The 24850-nt window shown below is 54.8% G+C and overlaps 10 protein-coding genes across 10 annotated transcripts; 5 read left to right on the forward strand and 5 right to left on the reverse strand.

Moving 5' to 3' along the window:
* Positions 1-36: 36 nt before the first annotated feature.
* Positions 37-1523, reverse strand: L226DRAFT_451797 (cellobiohydrolaseI; the record flags this gene model as incomplete). Its single annotated transcript, XM_067675033.1, has 3 exons — positions 37-789; positions 851-1176; positions 1232-1523. 3 exons carry the CDS (start codon positions 1521-1523, stop codon positions 37-39), a joined length of 1371 nt encoding a protein of 456 aa, XP_067542964.1.
* A 982-nt stretch (positions 1524-2505) lies between these two features.
* L226DRAFT_528560 (uncharacterized protein) lies at positions 2506-3255 on the forward strand. The gene has a single exon (XM_067679398.1). The coding sequence runs from the start codon at positions 2773-2775 to the stop codon at positions 3004-3006; it is 234 nt and encodes a 77-aa protein (XP_067542965.1). The 5' UTR covers positions 2506-2772; the 3' UTR covers positions 3007-3255.
* Positions 3256-3432: 177 nt separating this feature from the next.
* On the forward strand, positions 3433-7939 carry L226DRAFT_528561 (DNA-directed RNA polymerase II subunit RPB2). Its single transcript, XM_067679399.1, has 10 exons — positions 3433-3643; positions 3698-4212; positions 4265-4555; positions 4608-4799; positions 4852-5169; positions 5220-6182; positions 6233-7437; positions 7498-7525; positions 7582-7671; positions 7733-7939. The coding sequence occupies exons 1-10, from the start codon at positions 3634-3636 to the stop codon at positions 7796-7798; spliced, it is 3678 nt and encodes a 1225-aa protein (XP_067542966.1). The 5' UTR covers positions 3433-3633; the 3' UTR covers positions 7799-7939.
* L226DRAFT_556232 (uncharacterized protein) lies at positions 7760-10332 on the reverse strand. Its single transcript, XM_067683115.1, has 12 exons — positions 10137-10332; positions 9981-10084; positions 9547-9928; positions 9349-9491; positions 9199-9291; positions 9097-9151; positions 8980-9042; positions 8781-8924; positions 8595-8723; positions 8392-8538; positions 8217-8337; positions 7760-8163 (listed from the first exon to the last, which is right to left on the reverse strand). The coding sequence occupies exons 1-12, from the start codon at positions 10282-10284 to the stop codon at positions 7890-7892; spliced, it is 1803 nt and encodes a 600-aa protein (XP_067542967.1). The 5' UTR covers positions 10285-10332; the 3' UTR covers positions 7760-7889.
* Positions 10333-10384: 52 nt separating this feature from the next.
* Positions 10385-12486, forward strand: L226DRAFT_24899 (uncharacterized protein). Its single transcript, XM_067673257.1, has 9 exons — positions 10385-10734; positions 10787-10922; positions 10978-11032; positions 11081-11168; positions 11219-11432; positions 11494-11648; positions 11704-12006; positions 12067-12219; positions 12271-12486. Exons 1-9 carry the CDS (start codon positions 10486-10488, stop codon positions 12328-12330), a joined length of 1413 nt encoding a protein of 470 aa, XP_067542968.1. The 5' UTR covers positions 10385-10485; the 3' UTR covers positions 12331-12486.
* L226DRAFT_528563 (DNA-binding protein) lies at positions 12351-13590 on the reverse strand. The gene is made up of 8 exons (XM_067679400.1): positions 13495-13590; positions 13419-13445; positions 13202-13365; positions 13030-13145; positions 12876-12979; positions 12753-12817; positions 12597-12701; positions 12351-12533 (listed from the first exon to the last, which is right to left on the reverse strand). Exons 1-8 carry the CDS (start codon positions 13523-13525, stop codon positions 12450-12452), a joined length of 696 nt encoding a protein of 231 aa, XP_067542969.1. The 5' UTR covers positions 13526-13590; the 3' UTR covers positions 12351-12449.
* Positions 13591-13744: 154 nt separating this feature from the next.
* Positions 13745-18041, forward strand: L226DRAFT_556235 (uncharacterized protein). Its single transcript, XM_067683116.1, has 20 exons — positions 13745-13943; positions 13993-14082; positions 14139-14153; positions 14207-14388; positions 14442-14586; positions 14636-14994; positions 15044-15132; positions 15191-15376; positions 15495-15697; positions 15750-15824; positions 15876-15976; positions 16033-16157; positions 16215-16293; positions 16345-16450; positions 16503-16731; positions 16788-16805; positions 16857-17027; positions 17078-17097; positions 17154-17227; positions 17280-18041. Exons 1-20 carry the CDS (start codon positions 13832-13834, stop codon positions 17925-17927), a joined length of 3027 nt encoding a protein of 1008 aa, XP_067542970.1. The 5' UTR covers positions 13745-13831; the 3' UTR covers positions 17928-18041.
* Positions 18042-18515: 474 nt separating this feature from the next.
* Positions 18516-20514, reverse strand: L226DRAFT_564976 (MFS general substrate transporter; the record flags this gene model as incomplete). The annotated part of the gene is made up of 9 exons (XM_067683726.1): positions 18516-18725; positions 18782-18870; positions 18930-19513; positions 19566-19622; positions 19678-19813; positions 19869-20048; positions 20104-20219; positions 20275-20416; positions 20469-20514. The coding sequence occupies 9 exons, from the start codon at positions 20512-20514 to the stop codon at positions 18516-18518; spliced, it is 1560 nt and encodes a 519-aa protein (XP_067542971.1).
* Positions 20515-20581: 67 nt separating this feature from the next.
* Positions 20582-22410, reverse strand: L226DRAFT_528567 (uncharacterized protein). Its single transcript, XM_067679401.1, has 3 exons — positions 22262-22410; positions 21970-22203; positions 20582-21916 (listed from the first exon to the last, which is right to left on the reverse strand). Exons 1-3 carry the CDS (start codon positions 22349-22351, stop codon positions 20972-20974), a joined length of 1269 nt encoding a protein of 422 aa, XP_067542972.1. The 5' UTR covers positions 22352-22410; the 3' UTR covers positions 20582-20971.
* Positions 22411-22598: 188 nt separating this feature from the next.
* Positions 22599-24151, forward strand: L226DRAFT_25057 (uncharacterized protein). Its single transcript, XM_067673262.1, has 4 exons — positions 22599-22655; positions 22707-22968; positions 23025-23209; positions 23809-24151. The coding sequence occupies exons 2-4, from the start codon at positions 22753-22755 to the stop codon at positions 24065-24067; spliced, it is 660 nt and encodes a 219-aa protein (XP_067542973.1). The 5' UTR covers positions 22599-22655; positions 22707-22752; the 3' UTR covers positions 24068-24151.
* The last annotated feature ends 699 nt before the right edge of the window (positions 24152-24850 follow it).

The following is a 24850-nucleotide window of genomic DNA, read 5'->3' on the forward strand; positions in this document are numbered from 1 at the left end:
TAAACACTTGGCGACTCACCTGCTATCTACGCGCGCTCAGTAGGTCGAGCCGATGGGGCCGAACTTGATGTTGGAGAATTGCACGGAGGCACCAGCGTTCTGGTTCTCGATGGTGGTAGGGACACCGGAGGTGGTCGAGCACGGACCACGGGAGACACCGGGGTTGGTGGCGGGAACATCGGTGGGGTAGTCGCTGTCGAGCCAGAGCATGTTGACATCATGGTCGTCCCAGATGGACATGACGAGGGCCATGCCCTTCTGGAAGGAGTTACCCATCTGGGCGAGACCGCCGAGGGACTCGAAGGTGTTGGTGTCGCCGAAGGCGGTCTTCTGCGCGTTGCAGAACGAGTCGGTGACGGAGTCGAAGGTGGCCATGCCGGGGATGTTGGTCTTCGAGTTGGCAATGACCTTGCCGTTCTGGACGTAGAGGCGGCGGATCTCGGAGAGCGTGCCCGAGGTCTGGTTGTTGTTGGTCAGGAACTGGGTCACAACGGTGAACTTCTGGCGGGTGTCAACGGTGAGGCCGGGCCCGAGGAAGGTCTGGTCGCCCATGCGCCACGAGTTGAAGTCGCAGCCGTCCTTGTCGCAAATACCGTCGTACCGCTCGTCACCGTCACCGCACTGGGTGCCCGAGCAGCGGGTCTGGCCCTGGACGGAGCAGACGTGGGGCGTGAACGCAGCACCGTTCTGGTTCGCCTCCCAAACGTCCATCTCGTTACAGCAAGTACCGTACTGGCCGGAGCCCGCGTTCGGGTCGTTGGAAGAACCTTCCCAGCCCAGGATGTTGGCCTAGGAAAGCAGTTATGGGTGAGGTGCTGCAAGAGGTAAGGGCAGACAAAACATTACATACCTCACCGTTGATGAACTTGATGTCGTGCGGGCACTGGGTGTCACAGTACCCGGTACCGTACTTGGAGCCTGCCGCGTTGCTGGGGAAGCGGGACTTGCCACCGTCGGCGTCCATCTCGACGAAGTAGAGCGCGCCGTTGAGACCGCAGGGGAGGTTCGACATGTCGACGTCGAAGGTGAACTCCTGGTTCTTGAGATTGAACATCTCGTAGGTGGTGTCATCCTGTGAGAGGAGATAGACACGCGACCCGATGTTCTTCGAGTACGGGCCCTGGGTCACGAACTTGAGGTTGAGGGCGTTGCCGCTGGTCGTGATACCGTAGGTGCCTGTCCCGCCGTCAGCGCACGGCCGGAGCTGATTGATACGAACGAGAGTACATACCAGAGTAGTCGACACCATCGACAGCACAGTTCTTCGCACAGGTGTCGGGGTCGGGGCACAGCGACGCGTCCCAGGTGTTACCGGTGTAACAGTTGTTGCTGCCGCTCGTCGAGTGGAGCCAACGCCAGTTAGCGTCGAGCACGACGGAGCGCTGCTGCGTCTGACAGTTGTTGGCAGATGTACACTGCTGGACGGACAGGCGGGGGTGGCTCTCCGCCGTGAGCGTGCCGACTTGCTGGCCGTAGGCGGCCGCAGCAAACGAGAGAGCGAGGAGAGCAGCTGCGGGGAACATTGCGGTGCGAGGAGTCGATGCGCTTGTCGAGAAACCGACTGTGAGCTCGATGCCGTCTGTCAACAATCCATAGCGGCTTTTATACCCTCAGGATGCATCGTCGTACCTGATAGCGTCCACCAGCTCGACAGGACGCAAACCCTGTCAGCCCCGGAAGCGTACAGCATAATTGCCAACCAAGCACATTCGTCGTATCGTAGAAGGCGTTGAAACGGACAGCGGACTGCGATGCCGAAGTGCGTCCGTGTGGGTTAGTGGAGAAGCACAGTTCCCGCCGTCTTCTCCCGGTGCGAGGTTGGGCTGCTGATGTTCACTGAAACCGAGGAGCAACCGAGTATAATGCACCTACAGGCCTCGAGGTTAATGCGATATTTTTACACTGGCTTTCGTTGCATAGGCGTAGAGAAGCGGATGTACAACCCTGCCGTTGCATCCGACGACTAGCCGTTCCGGGTCATTGATGCATGGATGCATGTGCTTCTCCAATATCTCCGCGAGTAATGATATGATGCGCGTCCGAACTCATGGTGAGAGGATGGTTTGGTATGTGTGGAGACGGATGCCAAGACTGATGGCCAGTGTTTGTGGTCCCGGACAAACCTAGGATGGAATCTGGAGATCTGCTACCGGGCCATCTCAACCGCCCATGTGACAATGTCTGAAGGAGGCAAGTGTTGTGGTCGCAGGCCTGGCGTTGAAGCTGGTCTCCTGCGAGAGACTCAGAGACTGCGAGCTACACTGAAGCAAGATAAACCTGACCACAAGGATATGGGGGCAGGTACTTGCATCACGAGGCAGGGACAGGTATGCGAATAATGCATTTATGGGAGTCATAGGAGCGCGCCATCCGTAGAGGCGACACCGGCATCAAACCCAACAGTGGCATTTGGGAAATATTCTACCGAGGACCGTCCGCATCGAGGATGAGCAAGGAGATTCATCCTCGGCGCGGTGAATCTGCAGCTACTAGCTTCTCGGAGCTCCTCGGTTGGCGTCATACCACTGCCCGCGCCAGCAAGAAGGGGGTCTCCAGCTCGACCGTGGTGCATCGACAGACTGCCCTTCCGCATTCGCGAGAATCCCCGGTGAGTTGCTTGACTTCATCTGCTCCGTCAGAGTATCCATCGTAGCAAAATAGAACGTCACATACGCGCGATATTCCCAACTACTTGTCCATCTTATATGACATGACATAGCAGTGACAACACCGACCAGTGAGACGACAGCTTCGAGGTGATCCTCACCTGCAATGCGTCCGGCTATCCAGCTGTTTCCCGCTCTTACGACAGTCTCGATCGCAATGGGATCTCGTCAACAACGTCGCTGGCTTCTGAGACCCGGATCTCGAAAGACTGGAGCAACCGTATGGGTGGGCGAGGAGGGGTCCGAAGCGAGCCAAGTGGAGCACACAGACGAAATTCAAGCGAGGTTCAATGGAGATCTTGATGCCCAACTTGCTGCGCCCGTCGGTCCCGCACAGTAGAACCAGCGCGTTGGAGACTACGAGACCGGTGCTTTGACCACATGCACGACGATTGGAGATTCTACAGTTCCTCCCGACCCAGATGCGGCGAGATGAGGTATCGACGGGAAGAGACCATGTGGATGACCCGATGAGCCTCAAAAAACCAGGGGAATGGTTTACAGCGACTGCCAGCTGTGTGTCGTATGCAAGAGCTGTACACGGCAGGAATGGGGGGGATGTGGTCATCGTCGAGTCGGAGCGCAAGACAGGATAGCTAGCAAGTACTAGGAGGTGGCAATCATTAATCAGAGTCAATCCCAGAGTCAACCCCGCTTGAAGGATCCGGACGATGTCGAGCGCTCCGACAAGGGCGCTTAGTCAAACCCGAGCGCTTAGCAACGTTGGTCAGCGTGGGACGCGTTGAGAGCAGGCTGTAGCGTCTTCGGTCGTCACCTCCACGTCCTCCTGGGCTCCTCTTCGTCAAAAGTCTAGCAAGCTTCGCTGGGAACTTTTCCTCCTTTGAACTACTGACTGCTGTCTTCACGTCCGTCTTGGTTTCGCCTCGTCTTGTGTATTTCTACCGCTATTCTGCCTTGAGCCCACCATCATCGCTTTTCGACTTCTACACCCTGCTACATTCACAAAATGTCCCAAGGTTGGTTGCACCGAAGAATAGACGGTGATTATTGAGGCTAAAGTATGCTCACAGACTTTGAGTCTACCCAAGCGACCTACTACGATGACGGCTACGGGATGGAGGGCGAAGGAGAGGACGAATACGAGGAGATTACCCAGGAAGACTGCTGGACGGTCATCTCCAGTTTCTTCGATCAGAAAGGTCTTGTCAGGCAACAGCTGGACTCGTTTGACGAGTTCGTCCAGAACACCATGCAGGAGTTGGTTGACGAGAACGCGGATCTCATCCTCGACCAAGCGGACCAACATACGGGCCACGAAGCAGATGTAACCCGTCGTTACGAGATCAAGTTCGGGCAGATCTATCTCTCGCGTCCAACGGTGACCGAGGCGGACGGTTCCGTTGTTCCAGTCTTTCCCCAGGAGGCTCGTCTGCGTAACCTCACGTACTCTGCGCCACTCTATATCGAGATGAAGAAACGCGTATTGGTCGGTCGAGAGGACCCAGACAGTGCTACGGGTGATATGTTGTGGGAGACGGAGCAGGACGACTCTGCTGACGATATCAGGAAGGTATGGATCGGAAAGGTGCGTGCATTAGCCCTGGATGCGCGGACATACCCCTCATATCGTGTGGCAGGTTCCCATCATGCTCCGGTCTACCTACTGCATTCTCCACGGGTTAGGAGACCAGGAGTTGTTCGACCTCAACGAGTGCCCTTATGACTCAGGAGGATACTTCATCATCAACGGTTCAGAGAAGGTCCTCATCGCTCAGGAGCGTATGGCTACCAACCACGTCTATGTATTCGCCAAGGCCCAGCCTTCTCCCATCAGCTTCCTCGCGGAAATTCGCAGCGCAGTTGAGAAAGGCGGGAAGACCATTAGCCAGTTCCAAGTCAAGCTCTATCATCGCAGTCAAGAGCGTTCGGTATGTGTTGAGTCCTGTCCTCTACCCTTTTGTTCACTTCTCTATCATGTAGTTGGGCAATGTCATGAAGGCAACGATTCCATATATCAAGGTCGACATTCCGATCTGGGTCGTCTTCCGTGCCCTGGGTGTCATCTCTGATCGGGATATCCTCGAGCATATCTGTTATGACATGCAAGACAATCAGATGCTCGAGATGCTGAAGCCATGTATTGACGAAGGTTTCGTCATCCAAGACCGCGAGGTTCGTCACTTATGATGTACTCCTGATTGCGTTGTTCACAGCATGTCCGCAGATTGCCTTAGACTACATCGGCAACCGTGGAACGACGACCGGTCTGAACCGCGAGCGGCGTCTCCGTTATGCACAGGAGATTTTGCAGAAAGAGATGCTCCCCCACGTCTCCATGGCTGAAGGATCTGAATCGAAGAAGGCTTACTTCTTCGGTTATATGATTCATCGTCTACTCCTTGCTGCTCTGGAACGCCGAGATCTTGATGACCGTGACCACTTCGGGAAAAAGCGTCTCGACCTCGCTGGTCCCCTGCTTGCCAACCTCTTCCGCATGCTCTTCCGCAAACTCACAAAGGACGTGTACCGGTATCTCCAGAAGGTAAGCTTGTGCTGATCGTCTTCCTAGACCACTCTTCTCACATACAATAGTGTGTCGAGACGCACAAGGAGTTTAACCTGTCGCTCGCGGTCAAACACAACACGATTACCAATGGCCTCAAGTATTCTCTTGCCACCGGCAACTGGGGAGACCAGAAAAAGTCTATGTCCTCGAAGGCCGGCGTATCCCAGGTGCTGAACCGGTATACCTACGCGTCCACTCTTTCCCACTTGCGTCGCTGCAATACTCCCCTCGGTCGAGAAGGCAAGATCGCAAAGCCTCGCCAGCTGCACAATACCCATTGGGGTATGGTCTGCCCCGCAGAGACGCCAGAAGGACAGGCTTGCGGTCTCGTCAAGAACTTGTCCCTCATGTCATGTATATCTGTCGGCACTCTGTCCGCCCCCGTCATCGAGTTCTTGGAGGAGTGGGGTTTGGAGTCGCTTGAGGAGAACGCTCACGCGTCGACGCCCTGCACGAAGGTGTTCGTCAATGGTGTTTGGATGGGTGTCCACCGGGACCCTGTCAGCCTTGTCAGGACTCTTCGGAAGCTGCGTCGAAAGGACGACATTAACTGCGAGGTGTCCGTCGTCCGTGACATCCGTGAGCGCGAGCTCCGTCTCTACACCGACGCCGGCCGTGTCTGTCGACCTCTGTTCATCGTGGAGAACCAGCAGCTTCTACTGCAGAAGCGGCACATCGAGAACTTGGTGCGCGGAAAGGAGGATCCGGACTTCGCGTACAACTGGGATAACCTCATCAAGGAGGGTGTCATCGAACTGTTGGATGCCGAGGAAGAGGAGACAGTGATGATCTGCATGACCCCGGAGGATTTGGAGAACTCGAGGCTACAGGCTCAAGGCATAGACCCGCATGCAGATGACGAGAACGATGATCCCTCTGCTCGTCTCAAGGCAGCGACCTCAGCCCACACTTGGACGCACTGCGAGATTCATCCGAGTATGATACTGGGCGTTTGCGCGAGTATCATCCCCTTCCCTGATCATAACCAGGTATGTGTTCGCGACGATGTTCGTGATGCACAATATTCACGCTCGTGCAGTCGCCGCGTAATACCTACCAGTCCGCTATGGGTAAGCAAGCGATGGGTATCTACCTCACCAACTTCCTCGTTCGCATGGACACGATGGCGAACATCCTATACTACCCCCAGAAGCCGCTCGCTACCACGCGTTCCATGGAGTACCTCCGCTTCCGGGAGTTGCCTGCTGGCCAGAACGCCATTGTCGCGATCTTGTGCTACAGCGGCTACAACCAGGAAGATTCCGTCATCATGAACCAGAGCTCGATCGACCGTGGACTGTTCCGCAGTATCTACTACCGGAGCTATATGGATCTCGAGAAGAAGAGCGGCGTGCAACAACTGGAGGAGTTCGAGAAGCCCACCCGTGATACGACGCTTCGTATGAAGCACGGTACCTACGACAAACTTGAGGAAGACGGTCTTATTGCTCCTGGTACCAATGTGAATGGCGAGGACATCATTATCGGCAAGACTGCTCCTATCCCACCAGACAGCGAGGAGCTCGGGCAGCGGACAAGAACACACACCAAACGCGATGTTTCAACGCCGCTCAAGAGTACAGAGCAGGGTATCGTCGACCAGGTGCTCATCACGACGAACGCAGAGGGTCAGAAGTTTGTGAAGATCCGTGTCCGCTCGACGCGTATCCCGCAGATTGGTGATAAGTTCGCGTCGCGGCACGGTCAGAAGGGCACAATTGGTATCACCTACCGTCAAGAGGACATGCCTTTCACGGCGGAGGGCATCACTCCGGACATCATCATCAACCCCCACGCCATCCCCTCACGTATGACGATCGGTCATTTGGTCGAGTGTCTACTCTCCAAGCTCGCGACGCTCATCGGAAACGAGGGTGACGCGACCCCCTTCACCGACCTCACCGTCGAGTCTGTCTCCAAGTTCCTCCGTTCGAAGGGCTACCACTCGCGAGGGCTAGAGGTCATGTATCACGGCCACACCGGTCGGAAGCTCCAGGCGCAGGTCTACCTTGGACCGACGTATTACCAGCGTCTCAAGCACATGGTGGACGACAAGATCCACTCGCGTGCAAGAGGGCCGGTGCAGATCCTCACTCGCCAGCCTGTGGAGGGTCGTTCGCGCGACGGTGGTCTGCGGTTCGGAGAGATGGAACGTGATTGCATGATTTCGCATGGTGTGGCGGCGTTCTTGAAGGAGCGTCTGTTCGAGGCCAGCGATGCTTACCGACTGCACGTCTGTGACATGTGCGTGCTGTTGTCTTGCCTCATCGAATTGGCCTTGCTAACACTGATCGTAATATACAGTTGCGGTCTTACAGCTATCGCGAACCTCGTGAGTATCCCCTCAGGACTAATGAGAGGGATTTATATTAACTTATTCCCTTGTAGAAAAAGCAAACTTTCGAGTGTCGCGCGTGCAGGAACAAGACTGCGTGTTCGCAGATTTATATTCCCTATGCAGCCAAGTTGCTCTTCCAGGTAAGCACTAGCATGACGATTGGGATCAGTATCACCGAGCCGTGCTCATCTCATGTCGCAGGAATTGCAAAGTATGAACATCGCAGCTCGCCTGTACACGACGTCGACGGGTCGTATTCGGGATTAATGCATGGACTCTTCCTTCATCCAGCTCAGGATAGAGATGATATGCGTGTACTCTACATATGCTTTATTAGATACTGGTCCATAAGTGTAAACTAATCGTCCTTCATCAAACCCTCGCGCTCATGCTCCTCGCCGCCCTCATGCCGCTCACCACGACGCTTTTTGGGAGCGTCATCATCGTCGCCCTCGGCCTCTTCATCTCCGATCTCGAAAACGACAGCATCGTCGCCGACTCCGTGGCCGACGAGGGTGGAGGCATCGTCCTCCTCCCGGAAGCCTCTTGCTTCCGTTCGGCGCTCGAGCGCTTCCAGGTCGTAGTCCTCGGCATCCTCTTCGTCTTGAGCAAGCTCGTCAAACATCGCTAGCGTAAAGACACAAGGTAAGAAATCGGCCGCAGTGAAGTGTGGAATGTGACCTATCTTCTGTTGTTAGGTGAAGGACGCCATAAGTAAGCAATTGCGACGAAGTCGACGAGGTAGAGGAGGGCGAGCCAGCCATCCAGCAACCACCACTGTGACTTCCATGACTTCGAGCCGTAGTCTGCATCGACACGTAAGATACTGAACGGAGTGAATGAGCCTCTGTTTGACGCACCTTCCGCGAGACGGCCGGAGAACGTCATGGATGAAACGACGAAGAATATGGCAATTACAACAACAGTCATGAGGAGTATGCGGTGCAGCCACATGAACATAGACAGCTTGTAGCGCTGCTTCCTCGCGGCGAGTTGGGCAATGGTTGCTGCAAATGGCGGTGTCAGCAATCGGACTTGTAGACGTCAATAAGGTATCCCCCACCGTTCAAGGAGTATATGATCCATAGGAGGAATCCACTGAGAGTGAGAGCCAAAGGAATGACGAAGAGAAGCAGAATAAACGCGGAACTGGACTCGAGCTCAAGCTCGACGATGCCGACCGCATACAGGACTATGACAATCTCAGTTAGTCGGCGGGGCTGGGATGCACGATGGCCTGACGACTGACCTCCGAAGACGAAGTGTGCGCCGGCTAAGAGCTGGCACCTCAGCATTGTTTTCCCAAGGGACTCTTTCACGACGCTCAGCCCAAGTGATACGACCAAGAGGAGGAAGAAAGACAAGGCGTTCCGGCCAGCATCGAAGATAGCCACTATAGAAGGGAAAAGTTAGATGTCATCTTCCGCGTGAAAGAACAGTCCACTGACCAACAATTAGGAAAACGGTTGACGTGGTGCCCTCACCGTGCGCGTTCAGGTACCGATAGTAAGCTAGGAGTGGGTTCTATGAGCTTCAACGACAGGAAGAGTAGATGTTGACCATACCCCAATTCGCGAGCATCTCTATAATCAAGAAGCCAAGTAGACCGGAGAGGTAGTACTGAAGAGAGGTAAGTGAGGCCCGTGGGTCGTCTAGGCGCAACGCACCTGGATTGGAAGCAAATCTTGCAGGTTCCGATAACATAGCCATCCCCAGGCGACAGCTAGCACCGTATACACAAGGAACATGGCGAAGTAGAACTGACACGGATTTGTGATAAGTCCCGAAGCATATCCGCGGGATATGTACACGCTTACATTGACTTTGGGGTAGTCGGATGCAGGTAGCTTGCCTTCAAATTTGTTATGGAAGAATACACTGCCAGTGTAGGTGGGATGGTAGGGATCAGTAGAAGCTTGCCTTGCCGCGGTGGATGGCATGACAGTTATGGGGACAATGGCTGCGATCCGGTCTGTCAGCGCAACCTCGTTGAATCCGAGTTGCACCTCACGCACCAACACAGTAGTAGCCTGTCTTCCGAACAATGTATTGCATAGGTTCCTTGTACCAAAGGATGCCGGATGGGCTTGGGTTGAGCGCGGCGCCGCTTTGCCGGATGTGCAGCTCGGCATCCCGCCGCCAAGGCGAGGTGTAGTTTGCGAATTCATCGTCGGGAAGCGTCGGATTGCCTGCGGGGTTGTCCCAAAAGCCGCTGACCGATACTTCCGAACCGTCCGAGTCGGTGGCATTGCCCTGGGAGAAGCCCACCCGTGCTGACCAGAAACTAGTGTCGTTGATGGACTTGCCCTCGGGCAAGTCGATGATGAAGCGGCCGAGCTGCGAGCTGCTGCACAAGCCGCTACTCTGGGCGTTAGATGTACAGACATACGTCTTCTGCTATGTAATGCGCATTTAGGGGGTGTACTGCGGAAGGTCGACGCACACTTACAGGGAGTTCCCCGGACTTCGTCGTCTCCTTGCCCAGATATTCTACGTCTCCCCATTCATATATCACCGCGGCTAACTGGCCCTGCGACCCAGCGTCGAAAGTCACTGTGGCGGATGAGCGTGCTACTCACGCGCAGTGAAGTGAGTATATGCGCACCATTGATATATGTGTTCTTTCCCGCCCACATCCCAGAACATATTTGACGGTCATAGTCGGTGGCAGCGATGGGAACGTCGTACGCCGCGACACCGGACGCAGCAAGGAGTAAAGAACAGAACGGAAGCCATGACCATCTGCAAACCATGGCTGACGAAAGGAAAGGAGTGTGTTGACGGTTGTTGACCAGGAGAGAGGTGCGAGAGACGCGTGAACTGCGCGGGCAGGGATTCTGACGTCGCGCCGCGAGCCGCCAAGCAAGCGCGCTCGCGCACTTCACCGCTTCCGTCACCTGCGTAGTCCCTCTGTGCATCCTTCTTGCTTTCGCTCTCTCGGATTTGCCAACGACATGCTTGGAGACGACGAGGATGTATTTGACAGCGTGACCTGGGAGTCGCCACCGGCACCGACGACTTACGAGGGCACCTCGACAGCTCCTTCTGGTCCCGGGTTCAGGCAAAGCACGTCCGAGAGCGAGGATGGGCGCGGGCCAAACGACCCCAAGTGGGAGGGCTACCTCATCACAAGCGTGAAGGATCCTGTTAAAGAGCTTGCGGAGACGAAGGATGCATATGTCTCGTATCTTGTGTCTGCAAAGGTCCGTCTCACACACCTTCCGATTGTGCCTGCTGAGTTCACCGGCAACACAGACGAATCTACCTATATTCTCCACCCCTAATCCTTCCGCTCGGAGACGTTTCCAAGACTTTGTCTTCCTGCGAACACATCTCGCTAAGGACTTCCCGGCTTGCGTTGTTCCTCCGCTACCAGACAAGCACAGACTCGGTCGGTCCTACCTCCTATGCTCTACTTACAGCACCCTCATGGTTACGTCGTACAGAATATGTTACGGGAGATAGGTTTAGTCCTGAGTTCATGGAGCGACGACGGTCGGAGTGAGCGTAATTCTCGTACCTTGTTTGCGCTCCCCTGACAAGACCCAGTCTCCACCGCTTCCTGCAACGCCTTTCTCGCCACCCGACTCTCCAGAGGAGTACACTACTACGCGCATTTTTTGAGTCGACAGAATGGGTGCGTGTGATTCAAAAGTTCATTGTTGGCATCTATTCATTGCGCTTTAGCATGTTATAATGCACCAGCACGTCGCGCATCCACCAGTCCCGGAGCAATCCTCTGGGGTCATTGATAGCATATCCGATACCCTTCTCAATGCATTCTCCAAGGTGCGCAAGCCGGATGAACGCTTCCTCGCTATGCGTGAGCACGTGGACAAATTCGAAGAGGGTATCGCGCTCTCAGAGAGGCTGTTCAACCGTGTAAGGAACCGGACAAACGGTGAGTCTCCTCCTTCACCTCTCCCCTTCTCTGTTCGTGCGTGTATCTGAGGCTGAAAGAGACGGCAATCCGGAACCGGGTGAAGATCTCACGGGTGACTACCACGACCTCGCCGTCGCCGTACAAGGACTTGGGTTCTTGGAATCCGGCATCACCGATCCCCTGAACCACTTTTCGAATACTCTCCTCGAGTTCTCCGCATTGCTACGTCACACAGTGAGTCAATCTGTCTAGGAATATGGGGCGGCCTCGATGACTGGGGACCGCGTAGACGCAAGTGACCACGGACCCCTTCCTTATCCACCTGCATGCCTTGCTGCAATACTCTCATGCAAACCGAGCTGTCCTCAAGCTTCGTGATCAGAAGCAGATGGACTTCGAAGAGCTCTCGGAGTATCTTTCACAGGTCACCTCAGAACGCGACCGGCTCGCTGCGGTGATCAGCGGTCGGGCAGGAAGCACGGGCCTGGGGCTGGGTGCATACCTCAAGGACAGGGTGGATGCGCTGCGGGGTGCCGATGATGATAGGACGCGCGTTGAGCGCATGCGTAAGCTGGATGGGAAGATCAAGGAGGTTAGTCGTCCCGGGGAACCAGTTTTCGTATTGGAGCATCTAATGTCCGACGATCTGCAGCTTCAGGATGCTGTGCAGACCGCGCACGAGACCTCGGACGCGTTTAGTGACGAGACGCTACGCGAGCAGAAGATCTTCCAGAGAGCGAAGGAAGCGGAGATGAAGGAGATGCTTGGAAACTACACCGATGGGCAAATTGAGTTCTACAAGGCGGTAGGTTTACGCGTCCTCACTGCGTGTCTGACAGCTGACGGGCCCCTATAGGCCATGGAGGAATGGGACAGGATTATACCTATTATTCAGCGCATACGAGTGGACGTTTAGTCGCACGGACACCTTGGTCTGCTGTCCTTGTATTCATAGCTCTCGTATGTTCTATTGTTTCTATTGTGCCTCCGTTGTTGAGGATCGTACTGGTCATATGGATAGTGTAAGGGACAAAGCTACGCCGCTTTCCCCTTGCCCTTCTGCTCTGACTCCTTGTTAAGGTTCAACTTCTGCTCAGATTCTTGTACCGCAAGTGCAAGCTGTAGGAAACAAGTGATCATATTGCCTCGGTGTAGAGCATACTATAATGGGCCGGGACGCACATTAATGATACCGGTGTCAACAGCACGGACCATGTGAAGCTCTGCATTATCTGCCGCCCCTGACGTCGTCTGTTGGGTATTGGCTGGTATCCAAGGGGGTGGATCCTGAGCGAACTTGGGTTAGGCGGTCCCTAAGGGGGAAGAGGATGAGGTTACCTTGCCGTTGGTTGCGGTTGGCGCCTTGTCATCCTGCAACTCGATGAGGATGGCGAACGAGAGGTCTATTTGGTATGCACGTAAGTTACTGTGTCCCGGAAAGTAACGGATGTTCTCGCATACCGTCGAGATACATTTGGCCGAGTTGGGCCTCAATCATGTTGAGCTTCACAAGGAAAGAGCGGAAGTACTGGCCGAGCGAGACCACGGAGATTGCACCTTCCACGCTGTACACCGTCGTCAGCTTCTGGGAAGGCAATTGCTGCTACTTCTTGACCTCGTGTCCTTGTTGAATGATTCGACCTCGAGCGTGTTGCGGACCGCGAAGATGAACCGCTCAAGTGGCTTCTCATCAGCAGTCTTAATAACCATGACCACCTTATCCAAGGTTCCCTGCATACCGAGGCATGCGTCAGGCATGGTCGCACGAAGACAGAGGGATGTAATACCAGAGCCAGCTCGTCTGTGATGGCTCGGACCGCACCGGCAATGTACTCGTTCAAGGCCGGGTGGCGGGATTGAAAGACGGGAGTGTCATACTTTCTCCGACGGACGAAGAGCTCGGCGGGGTAAACCTGACGCACGTATAGGATGGTGTGTATGGCGACCTCGACTACGTGGACATCAGTATTGCGCTGCACGTAGGATGGTTAGTACTCGACCCACTAAACTCGGCGACGCCACGGACGGCTTCTGTGAGACAGTTGAGTGAGATTGAAGGGAGAAGTGCGGTCGTGCATACGATTAAACGTCAGAGACGCGTGGGCCGCCATCTTCCTGGTTCATGGGGAAGGAGTCGGACGGACCGCCAGTGCCAGAGGAGAAGGTTCGAACTTCGTGCGGGCGTCGGCGCCACTGACACTGCCAACAGTGACAGTGACCTGCAAGCACGGCCACGTGACAATGACGCGCTGCTTTTGGGAGTTGACGTAGGAGAAGAGCAGCCTTGTGTGCGCCTCGGTGATGTCAGTACCCCCAGTAGGCACCATGGATCCCTCAGTCGCCCTGCCGGTTCCCAACTATCACCACAACGACCACCGTCTCCTTCGTCCTCCCCACCGCACCCAGCCCCGCCAACCATGGCCTCCACCCACGACCAACAACCCCACCTCAGCTACTCCGAAGACGACGGCGACGGCCCTAACGAGCCTGGCTCCAGCAAGCAGGCTGGCGTGAAACGCGGCACCCGAGGTACGTGCCCCCCATTTACCGCATGTCTATCTCGCTTAGATCCGCCCAGCTTGCGACAGATGCAGAAAAATAAAGAGCAAATGTGAGCCAGGCTCCGGGACAGATGACAAGTGCAAGAATTGCGAGGTCGCCAATACGCGTGCGTACTCTGCTCCTCAAACCTTATCCACCGGCTTACAGTCAGACCGTCTGTAGCATGTACCTTCCAAGGTATGTCCTGCCATCGTACATACAAGAGAGGCTGCTCGCTCAACGCCCCACAGGCCCGAGCTTCAAGCGTGGCCCGCCGAAGGGTTATATCCATTCCATTGAGCAGCGATGGCATCAAGTCGAGTGCATCCTTGCGACGCTCATGGAGTCCCCCCGCACACAAGACGTTATAAGTGACCTTCGTAGCGATGCTTTCGCCAGTGCCATTCTTGATCGCGTGCAGGCCGGACCATACGTGAGTTTGGTTGAAACATGCTGGCGTACTTTCCATCTCTGAGTGTCTCACAGGGTTCTAGAAACCGGCTGCAACGATTGGAACCAAACAGCGAAGGCTACTACGCTGCCTTGGTAGATGTGCCTGAACATGCCCCTGCTCGAGATGACCGACGGTCTCGTCGGCAATCTCGAGTTTCGAGGGAGATAGTATCGCAAGGTACGTTGTGCGTTCACAATGCACGTGCGATATACTCACCTTGCCTAAGACCCCACAGTTTCCGCAACGCCTACTCGAGAGTGGCAAGATCAGCTTGCTCGCAGACTTGCTCAGGGTGGTCACTGGGGGTATGCACCAACGCCGTTGAGTCCGGTGTCTCCGTCGTCGACCTCCACGGGTTCCAACGACTACGCGAGGACCCGGCGACGGTTGGACTGGCCTTTAAACATACCCATTCAACAGAACTGGGATAACTTGTATACCCTGCCGGATAGCAATCGCATGGATGCCAACGATCCTGGATTCCGCTCCTACTCAACCTCAAATTCAGAGCGCAGCCTAGATCCCAGCAACGTGGATGAGACTGCAGAAGCATTCGGACATCTATCAGTCGATCAGAACAAGGAGGCACGTACCCTCAGCATCTCGTCATCCGCCGTACTTACCGTCACCTCAGTTCCGCTATCACGGACCCGCTTCGGGTCTACCTCTGCTCGCACAAAGCAATAGGAAGGCAGGCGACGACCAGCAGGAACATCGTATCTGGTTCGTCTGGGTTGAGTGATGGCATGCATTCCGACCACTTATTCCGAGCTTGCCGCAGGAAATTTATGCATAACGTCGACCCAGAGGTTCCGGGACACGACTTGACAGAGGAGGAGGAAGACGTTGAGGTTCAGATGCCTCCTCGCGAAATGCGGAACTACCTGCTGCAGCTGTACTTCACCTACGTTCACCCTTTTTTCCCAGTTGTCCACAAGCAGGACTTCCTCTACCATTACAATGCGCTGTACGTACGATTTCTTCCTTTTCCCGGCCACAGAGTTTGATCTAACCCTTCCGCAGCGAGTTCGTGTTGCTTTGTGCAGTGTTGATGTGCTCGTATGCTTACCCATGTCATTTGTCAGATCACGGTCCGCCTCTCCGCCGTCAACTGCACACACGCCTCCGAAGAAACGCCCTATGCAACGGCCCTGCAAAATGTTGTTGCTAGCTATGTTCGCAATCGCCGCACGCTACTCGAGTACGCCGGAGGATCACCCGACGCATAGCAACGACGATATCTCAAGAGCAGGGCAGCAGTACGCCATAGACGCTCACAAGTTGCTTGGTGAGTACAATGTACATGGTCGGTGGCGGCAGTTCTAATGTAATCGCCTCAGACCGGAAGTATCAGAGCAGCCGACCGTCAACCTGCCAGGCACTGTTGCTCTTGGCTATCCGCGAATTCGGCATGGGTGAGTTATGTTGTCCTGCACGCATTGGAAAGCAACTTATGGTTTGTGCAGGGGCGATGGATAAGGGATGGTTGTATAGTGGTGAGCACACCAAGGCCCCTCTTTCAACTCCTGATACCTACTCTGCCTTTACAGGTATGGCGATGCGTATGGTGCGTCCCACTTAGCACTCCCTTATGCGGTGCTTGACGGATAATGTTTCCCATAGGCTATCGACCTAGGCATGAATCGCAACGCGGACAGCTGGACGATAGACGGTGCGCAACCCCTTTTCACGGACGTCGAGAAGCAGATCAGGAAGCACATATGGTGGTCTTGCTGCATTTCGGATAAGTAAGTCGCTTCGCTTCGCCTCAAGGTTTCCGCACCAACCGCATGAAACCATGCTAGGTTATCTGCTGTCTGGTTGGGACGTCCGATCACGTTCCGCGCGAACGACTATTCGACAACTATACCGAACACGGACGAGGTGTGTTGTTTTACATCAGGATTTAGAGTCTATCGTTAATCACATCCAAAGGTGGACGAGAATGAGCTGTGGCAACCATTCCCACCAGGGATCCTTGGGGATTTCTCACCTAAGCCTTGCCGCCTGATGTCATCCTTCCGGGAAGCCTGTCATCTATGTGCGTATGCATAGTCTTCGCACCTCACGCGCTCACCCATGTGCGCAAGCAGCTGTCATCATCACGGATATCATGGATAAAATCTATCCAGTTCAGCCATCATCGGATATGCCTCGCCGCAAACTCTTCGAACAATTGGAGACGCGACTGAGCAAGTGGGTGATCGACCTGCCTGAACACCTGCGCTTCTCCGCGAACGACAAGAATGCGTCTGTCTTGCCTCATATCTTGATGCTTCACATTGAGTATCAGGCCGCTGTACTGCTGCTTCACCGGGCATTGTGCGTACGCTTCTGCCTCCGGCCCAACGAATGTACTAACACAATGGCTCAAACAGCCTTCCGCCGTATGACGGGTAAGTAGTCTATATGCTTTTTCATCACTTGTCCTCATTGGTATTGTGCAGGCACTCTCCGCTACCCCAGGGCGTTCCACAACCCGATCCGCTGGCCTTGAAAGCGTTCGATGTTTGCTCTGGCGCTGCAGTGCAGCTTTGCTCGATGGCGGAGATCTACAACGAGAGGTTCGGTCTCGTGAGGGCGCCTCCGTTTTTGTGCATATATCTACAGAGCGCTGGGTGAGTGCGAACCTCTCCCGAATAAAGCATAATGGCTGACTCCTCCTTAGCATCATGCACGTCATCACACGTATGTCCTTATATCGAGCATTATGGGTAATTGACGGACTCAAAATGAATCTGCAGTCGAGCGACGTCCATGGGATCCACAGGCGACTCTTGGACTCGCCAGATGCATCGCAGCATGCAAGCACCTTGAGGCAAGCATGCATTGCTGCAGCTTCGGCATGATATGCTGACGATGCTGGATAGAAACTTTGGCCTACTGCGACGCGTCTCCGGAATCTGCTGGAGGGTGCTAAAGTCCGGCTCGATCAATCCACGTACCCCGTCGACGGCCAGGTAGTCAGAAACAAACGTTCAGTGGAGAATGCACTGGGTAGCTCGAAGAATCCCGATATCGCTGGACACGACATGTATCATATGTCTGTCACAGATGGGTATCGTGGACCGAGTCCGAGCTCCAGCGCGTGGGATCACGGTCACAACGCACGCATGATCGCGCACAGCCTCGGTGCGAGCAGTCCTGCGGCGGAAGCATCTACTTCGTTCTACCCAGGGTACCAGTGGTGGCCAAGTCAGCTTCTCACCACCGAGGGGTTGACGCACATGGCGTTGTCCGCTCCAATGGAGATTCCCGGAGTCACCGCACCGATGTCCTACAACGCTGTTCCAGGGTACACCCACCCTCCGCAGCACATTCCCCATACTAGCGCCGCTCATGTTCAGACGAGTACGCACGCCCACGCACAGGAGCCGTTCACGTTTGGTCCAAGCCAAATGTCTCAAGACTTCCTTCAAGGGGTCAATTATCCGGAGTACGATTACGGGAGGTATCAGCAGCAGCAAGAGCAGGAGGAGGGAAATTCCACGCAGGGGGGTCAGTCTCGTCGCCAGTGAATTTTCGTATGAGATACCGTGGTGTTCGATGTTCTCTATCTTGACGAGAAATGCTTGTAGACATGTAGCACTGTATGTATGCTTATCGTGCGTGTAGTCGGACTCGAAAGGACTAGTTCTTTGCTCTCATTCATACACGGCTCCATTGCGAACCTTCCACTTATGCAAGACAGTGCAAGTGACGCGTGCGTAAAGGGGAAGGTAGTTGATGATGAAATCATTTATTTCTCCGGGGGCCGAGTCCATGTGTAACGCTACAAAGTAACTACGAGATGAGTATGATATAGGATGTGCAGTCCGCTGGAGGGGAGATGTATGTAGGCATTAGGGTATGGGGTATATAGCGTACTAGGTAGCCGAACGAGGAAGACAGGTACTGAGTGAAAAAACGTGATATACAAGAGCGCGTTAAGTAAGCTCGATGCATGTTGAATGCGATGAGTATGAGAGACTGGAATATGCGTGAGATCAGCGTAAAGGCGTGAGGAAGTCCATTAGATAGTGCCGTGGAAAAACGTAGCAAGACCGTAGCTGAGTCCGAAGGAGAGTGAGGCGAGGTTGGGGCGAGGTTGGGCTGGAGACATGTCTCTAAGCCTTAGATTCCTCTGTGGCCTGCCTCCGTGCGCGTCTCTGGACCCGCCACTTGGGTCCGTAGTGCATCAGGACGTAATATGAGGGAGAGAAGACGATGCAGATGCCCGACAGAAGAACATACGTCCAACCTGTCCCTAGGTGCTTGAGAATGGGGTCAATGACAGACACTGCCACTGCACCGAAGGAGCAGCGGACAAGGTTGTTCTACAGATAGCAATTAGATGGAAACGTCAAGGCAGGAAGGAATAAGGATAGCGTACGCATGCTGTGATAGCGGAGCCATGTGAGGGGGCGAGATCGATTATCAGTGTCTGCGCGCTGTTCATCATCGACATGGACGTCCATCCAACTACAAGGCGTTATTTGTCAGAATTGCCATTAGTTGGAGATAACCGTAGGAAATCTTACTGATGATTTGCAGGATGAGCGGCCCAGCGATGTTCACACCCGCCTCAAGGCACCACCCGTAACCAATGCACGCGGCTACATAAATGGCGAACATGGCCGGCATCATCCTCAGCCGCGCGACCTCGATCGGAAAATGTTCATCCTTCGTGACGTCCTCCGGCTTGACCTTGTTCTCTGGGTCTTGCTCCAGTTTGCGAAACACCTTGCGCTTAACACGCTGGTAGTCCCAGTCGAGCAGCTCGCCATTTGAAACACCACCCATCATCATACCGCCGCCGATAGCTAGGAAACACAGACCAGTCTCGGTTTCGTTCAAGAACGGATACGTTGGCTCGAAAAGTGTAGAGATGGTGGCGGTGACGGCGTAGAACTCGGCATAAACTAGAGCGTTGAACAACAGGATGATCGTGACGTCCGGATAGAGGAATAGGAGCAGAGGGTTGGCGAAGCCACGTCGGTTTCCTCTGCTCGAGTGGTCGGGTGCATGTTGGGCCTTCCCAATGACGGGGATGAGGGGCATATAGAACCTTGGGGGAGAAACACTCCCGTCCCCTACAAGGGCGCGAAGAGTCTCCGGGAGCAGACTATATTAGCCAGTCAGCGGGTAGGGCCTTGTGCACGATGGGAACAACGTACGTAACTATCACGAGACCGCAGACACCGGAGGAGATAACCAAGAACCAGAAGATAGACCTGTACACGTCTCAGCGCACGACAAGTCTGAGTACTATTCTCCGTTGATGCTCACCTCCAGCCCAGTTTATCAGCGAGAACACCGCCCAAAACTGGGCCTACACAGGGGCCTACCATCGGGCCAATGTTCCATATGCCGAAGAAGCTGCCCCGATGAGCGGGTGCGGCAATGTCTGCGATGACTCCAGCACCTGATGATGAAGTGTGAACCGCGGGGAATCCCGTTTCTTGTCCCGTAAGACATACCAAGCGCAATGGTGCTGGCGGATCCGGCCGCTTGCAAGCACCGGAGGACCATGAGTAGCCAGTATGCGTCCGTAGGAACGAGTGCCAATCCCACACATGCGCCGCACAGGACAACCATACAGCCGATGAACATTGGTCGCCTGCCCCATCTGTCGGACATGGTGCCCCAAAACATGGGTGCTGTTACCACCAATATAGTGAGCACATGCACTTCCTAGGGGTCATGATGACGTACATATTCCTTGAACAATCATGTAGACCGTTACGGTAAGGTTGATGAGCTCGATGGATTTATGGAATACGGCAGCGATGGTTGGGATGGCAGGGAAGTAGATATTGGCGGTTAATGGACTGTAGCAGCGTGAGTGATAGACGGTCCCAACGGGTCTGTCACGGCGACACGTACCTGAACATAGCAGCGAATCCAGTGAGCCCTACGATGAACCATTTTTCGGGGGCTGTGTAGATGCTGTAGGCTTTGGTCTGTGGTTCATCGGAGGGGGCATCGTTCTTTGAGCTTGACATTGAGTTTTGCTTCTCCCGAGGGTCTGCTTGAACCAGTCAGCAAGTGGCTGAGAAAGACAGAAAGGTTTATCGAACTCTTTTCCGTCTCATTTTGTGGTTCGGTATCATGGGATTGGACCATTGTGGCATTATCTTCTACATCACCGGGTGAGGGTTGGTTTGAGTTCATGACGACAACTATGGTTGTTGGCTAGACGTCTAGGATAGAAAATCGTAGTGGGTATTGAAGCCCACAGACAGGTCATGGAGTGTGCATTACACGAGGATAGGATCGCCCGGACTCTTATGGGGTTCGACCTGGGTTCGACCCATACAGTTACCACGACAAACCGTGAATCAAACTTCCCTTTTCCAGATCTACACCTGTTCGGCCGTCGTGTTTACGATCCGAAACGCACATAATCCCGATCGGGAGTCCCTCAACCTGCGGTCGCACATGGGGCCACTCGACCGGTCCAGGTCCTGGCTCGTCGTCCTAGCAAAGTGGGATCGAACACGAATAGAAGATACTACAAGATACTGGTACATCACCTGAACAAGTCCGGGAAATCCGAGGAGAGTATCTCAAGCCCGATGACTCAATCTGCATCGACCCGCATCTGACCCCGACCTCTACGAATGCGCTCTTCAAGGCCGCCAGAGCCACCAAAGACCTTCTTCTGCTCATGGCTGAGGAAACCACCCATGCCCTTCGACTTCTCGCGTGCACGCTCCTCTGCCTCCATATCCGCCCTCTCCCGCTCGAGTAACTGCGTGAGATGCTCTCGACGTTCCTGTGTGAGCGAGGAAGCGTTCGAAGTCATCGCAGCGAGGCGCGCCGCACGATCGTCCGCATTTTCGACAGGCCTCGCGGGTGCTCTGGAAGGCGGAGGGCTCATCCGCGTACGCTTTAAAGAGGCAGGTTCGGCCTGTCGCGGGTCGCGACTCGAGCTTCGCCTCCTCTTTCTGCTGTCATAGTCGTCCCGGGGCCTGACGGGGCTACGGCTCCTGCGACGAGTGTCGTACGCATTGTCGTCAGATTCGTCCGACCTGGGCCAAGTTTTGACCTTTCCGGACTCCCTACTGTCGCGGTAGCGGCCTGGGGAACGGTCGCGACTCCGCTCACGGCGATAGTCGTCGCGACGACCGTCATCGTAGCGGGACCGTGAGGGAGCAGGGGAGCGGGAACGACGACCGTATGGACTCGGCGAACGTCTACGTGAGTGGCGGTCCCTAGAATCGGAGCGACGCCTGTCCCTATCGGAGTACGCCGGTGAACGTGATCGCGAGTCCCTGTACTTGTCCTTCTGGTGCTTGTGCTTGTCCTTCTTCTTGTCCTTCTTGTCTTTCTTATCCTTCTTGACCTTGATGCCGGTGCGCTCTTGGAGCTCTCGGAGGCGAAGGGGATTCGACATGAGAGCCTGGTACGCCGCCTGCTCCTGCTGCTTGATGGCGAGAAGTGGATCCTCACGAATCTTCGCAGCGGTATCCCGAATGGTATTGGCGTACTGCGTAGCAATGAAGTTCTTGTGGGCAGCACCAATCTATACCTTCTGTCAGATGGGCGATATATAAACGACGTCGTACAAATACGCACCTTCTCGTTTTCATCTGCCGTCAGGATCTTATCCACCCTCTTCTTCCCCAGCAGATAGTCCTCCAATTCATTCGCGTTCTGACTGCTACCCGTTGCAGGGGTTGCATACATCCACTCCAGCTTCTCCTGCCGCTTCTTCCCGGTCTGTTCCTCCTGCATCCTCTGTAGCTCCTGAAGTTGGCGCTCCTCTTCCTTCTCCTTGCGAAGCTGGTCAAGCTTCTTCTTTTCTTCGAGCTGTGAAGCATTGAATGTAAGTATCGAGCACTTCTAACCCGCACAGTATCGCACGTACCGCCTTCTTCTCCTCAAGCCACACCCGCTCCTGGTTCTTCAACAGGAGCGGGTGCCAGGACTTCTTCATGTTCAAGTCTCCGCCACCCATCTTGACTGAATGTCCGGGGTAAGAATGCGACGATCAAGGAGTGTAGAGGACAAGCAGGAAGAGACAAGTGTGCAACGGCGGAGGTCGTCGCAGCACGGAGGAGAGTGACTAACAGGCGCTTGTTTGTCCGTGTTGACCTTCATAGCGGGGCTACTGCGGACAAGCGCCGACGCGTAATGGCTAGTTCGCGACGTCCTCGTGCGAGCTCCCTCACTCTTGGGCTCATGTCTTCCTCTCCTGACCAACGATTATCGGACCTCGAGGCGGGCGAGACTGAGGCTCTCAACAATGCTGCATCCCAAACGTACGTCGGACATGTCGGGTATGGTCTTGCCAACTCATGGACACCTAATAGCGTGCTTGTGCCCTGACCCTGTAGACCTACACGCTCAATATACTCTATGACCAAGGACGAGATTGCGAAGAACATCGCGAACAGATTCGTCCACTCTGGAACCTACATCATCCTCTACCTCGCCATGGCGGGGCTATCAATCACGACGGTCGTGCTAAGTCTCGTGGACGACTGTCCGACACTAGCTTTCTACATTCTGGAGCTCATAATCAACGGTGCGATGATTTTGGAGGTCGCCATTCGATTCGTGGCGTTTGGACGAGTGAGTACCATACCAGCTCCATTTAATACGCGTCGTCCAACCCTCCTCTCTACCAGCAATTCTGGAAGTCCATGTGGAACGTCATGGATCTGGTCATGACCGCGTTCTGCGTGATTACTCTTCTTTTCATCTTTTTCGCGGGGTGCGGGAACACGAGTAAGGAGGAAGAGCTGCTTGACACCCTGCTCCTCGTTGGACGGAATATTCTCCAGTTTGGTCGGCTCGCCGTGGTTATGCGACAGTACGTCATTTTCTTCCTTCACATGCCTTTCATCTTTGTTCTCGTTATTCTGCTGTATCTTCCGAAGAGTAGCATGGCTTCACAATCCAGCATCTGGGCTGGACTCGTCTGGCGGCGTCTCGGTGTCTCAGCATGGCATGACAGCCGAAACCGTCCGTACTGGGGCGAATTTCTGCTACAAATTGTTGCCTGCTGTGTGCGCGAATGGGCTATCCTGTGGAAGGGTGGCTCACACGGCGGTACGGGTCAACGTCTTTGTTTCCAAGGATCCGCGTAATATGGCGAATATGTCCTGCATGCCTGAGGGCAGGTAACGGATAGCCTTCACTGGTACCTGTCTGCGGTCATGCCTAAGCCTGCCCTATTCATGTTATGCTCTGCTACAAGCCGTTGGACTGTGGCGCATGTCTCTAAATAGGTCACTCGGGACCCAAGTTCAAGACGTGTGCACGGCATTCTCGTCCGCGTCGTCGCTATGTAGATCATTTTGTCCAAGCGGACTTCTCTCGTATGTATCGGGGGTTCTCAAGTTCTCCGATTCCTCGTTCTTTTCGGGCGCATCTCCATTCGTGCAACAGCTGCTGATGCTCCGAGGACAGGTCCGGCCAATCTATCTTTACGCGCCCGAAGCCGATAGACTTGTCAACCGCCCACCGACGTGGCCTCGCGCTCGACCTCGACCTGGAAGACGAAGAAGACGCAGGCGAGCTCGGACGGCCGCTCATGCGGAGCGATGTCGTTTTCGATGCAGGCGACGAGCCTTCGCGAACGCAGCGCGCGCCCATGACGGACATGCCGCGCGCGGTGCAGGCGGCGCAAGAGCGTGATGAGGAGGATGTGTGGGCTTCGCTGGGCTGATGATGTACGTATGACGGTATGAATCTGAGCCTCATCGTATCTCTTCCTTTCCCCACCCGAGGACGCGAGATTGATTCCTTCGGAGAGCAGAGGCGGGTGACCCTGGCTTGTCGTGTGTAGTTCTTGAGGCGAGTCTTCTTCTTCATATGGCTTCAGGGTTCGCGTGAGAGCACGCCACTGATGAGAGTGTTGCGATCTCTGTAGTGCTGTCCAGGTGCTGTCGCATCATGAAGTGAGCGGTCTCATGCGCAATCGCAGTGTGTCGAACTGTTGCGCGATACTTCGCCTTCGATCATACCCTGAACATCCAGGGGTGCAAGAGGGTGCAAACGTACGCAGGGTCCACAGTCAACCTACTTTCCTACTAGCAATGCCAGAACACTGCCTTAATGTCCATTATCGACTCATGCTCTGAACTTTGGACGATATCACCCCTGCGCAGTTCGTCAGCACTTCGCTCGCAGTATCAGAACGTACACTTGATGTCATTGTTATCAGCCCACCCCACCTGTCTGTGACCATTCCGTGAGAGGTATGTGCGCTCCGTTTGACTTTCAGCCGTGCTGTATCTCCGCCGCTGACTCACCCCGAGGAGTGTCGGGCAGGGCTTGCCTGCAATAGAATGCCGGAGGTTCTATCAGCGCTCTCTGATTCCGGGGTTGGCCCGCAGTGAACGCCTGATGGCTACTGTACCTCCTGCCTCTCGAGGAATGGCCGTCGCAGAGCCCTGCAAGGGGAGCAGCGCCCACTACGTCGTGCGTGACGGCGTTGGCACCTTTCTTC

Source organism: Lentinus tigrinus (genome assembly GCF_003813185.1).
Source record: "Lentinus tigrinus ALCF2SS1-7 unplaced genomic scaffold L226scaffold_1, whole genome shotgun sequence".
NCBI lineage: Eukaryota > Fungi > Basidiomycota > Agaricomycetes > Polyporales > Polyporaceae > Lentinus > Lentinus tigrinus.

What these genes read in the sequence shown, in the direction of transcription:
- L226DRAFT_528560 (XM_067679398.1), top strand. Translation starts at nt 2,773, where the DNA reads ATGCGTCCGGCTATCCAGCTGTTTCCCGCTCTTACGACAGTCTCGATC.
- L226DRAFT_528561 (XM_067679399.1), top strand. An exon ending in TCGTCATCCAAGACCGCGAG is followed by an intron (nt 4,800 to 4,851) that starts GTTCGTCACTTA and finishes GCATGTCCGCAG; the next exon opens with ATTGCCTTAGACTACATCGG. An exon ending in CCTTCCCTGATCATAACCAG is followed by an intron (nt 6,183 to 6,232) that starts GTATGTGTTCGC and finishes ACGCTCGTGCAG; the next exon opens with TCGCCGCGTAATACCTACCA.
- L226DRAFT_556232 (XM_067683115.1), bottom strand. Translation starts at nt 10,284, where the DNA reads ATGGTTTGCAGATGGTCATGGCTTCCGTTCTGTTCTTTACTCCTTGCT. An exon ending in GACAGGCTACTACTGTGTTG is followed by an intron (nt 9,492 to 9,546) that starts GTGCGTGAGGTG and finishes ACCGGATCGCAG; the next exon opens with CCATTGTCCCCATAACTGTC. An exon ending in GATCATATACTCCTTGAACG is followed by an intron (nt 8,539 to 8,594) that starts GTGGGGGATACC and finishes CGCCATTTGCAG; the next exon opens with CAACCATTGCCCAACTCGCC.
- L226DRAFT_24899 (XM_067673257.1), top strand. Translation starts at nt 10,486, where the DNA reads ATGCTTGGAGACGACGAGGATGTATTTGACAGCGTGACCTGGGAGTCG. An exon ending in ACCAGACAAGCACAGACTCG is followed by an intron (nt 10,923 to 10,977) that starts GTCGGTCCTACC and finishes TACGTCGTACAG; the next exon opens with AATATGTTACGGGAGATAGG. An exon ending in AAATTGAGTTCTACAAGGCG is followed by an intron (nt 12,220 to 12,270) that starts GTAGGTTTACGC and finishes GGGCCCCTATAG; the next exon opens with GCCATGGAGGAATGGGACAG.
- L226DRAFT_528563 (XM_067679400.1), bottom strand. Translation starts at nt 13,525, where the DNA reads ATGGCGGCCCACGCGTCTCTGACGTTTAATC. An exon ending in CGCGTCTCTGACGTTTAATC is followed by an intron (nt 13,446 to 13,494) that starts GTATGCACGACC and finishes ACTGTCTCACAG; the next exon opens with AAGCCGTCCGTGGCGTCGCC. An exon ending in CGGCCAAATGTATCTCGACG is followed by an intron (nt 12,818 to 12,875) that starts GTATGCGAGAAC and finishes CATACCAAATAG; the next exon opens with ACCTCTCGTTCGCCATCCTC.
- L226DRAFT_556235 (XM_067683116.1), top strand. Translation starts at nt 13,832, where the DNA reads ATGGCCTCCACCCACGACCAACAACCCCACCTCAGCTACTCCGAAGAC. An exon ending in TATCCGCGAATTCGGCATGG is followed by an intron (nt 15,825 to 15,875) that starts GTGAGTTATGTT and finishes TGGTTTGTGCAG; the next exon opens with GGGCGATGGATAAGGGATGG. An exon ending in ATATATCTACAGAGCGCTGG is followed by an intron (nt 17,028 to 17,077) that starts GTGAGTGCGAAC and finishes ACTCCTCCTTAG; the next exon opens with CATCATGCACGTCATCACAC.
- L226DRAFT_528567 (XM_067679401.1), bottom strand. Translation starts at nt 22,351, where the DNA reads ATGGGTGGCGGAGACTTGAACATGAAGAAGTCCTGGCACCCGCTCCTG. An exon ending in GGCTTGAGGAGAAGAAGGCG is followed by an intron (nt 22,204 to 22,261) that starts GTACGTGCGATA and finishes AATGCTTCACAG; the next exon opens with CTCGAAGAAAAGAAGAAGCT. An exon ending in CGGCAGATGAAAACGAGAAG is followed by an intron (nt 21,917 to 21,969) that starts GTGCGTATTTGT and finishes CAGAAGGTATAG; the next exon opens with ATTGGTGCTGCCCACAAGAA.
- L226DRAFT_25057 (XM_067673262.1), top strand. Translation starts at nt 22,753, where the DNA reads ATGACCAAGGACGAGATTGCGAAGAACATCGCGAACAGATTCGTCCAC. An exon ending in GATTCGTGGCGTTTGGACGA is followed by an intron (nt 22,969 to 23,024) that starts GTGAGTACCATA and finishes CCTCTCTACCAG; the next exon opens with CAATTCTGGAAGTCCATGTG. An exon ending in CTCGCCGTGGTTATGCGACA is followed by an intron (nt 23,210 to 23,808) that starts GTACGTCATTTT and finishes CTCCGAGGACAG; the next exon opens with GTCCGGCCAATCTATCTTTA.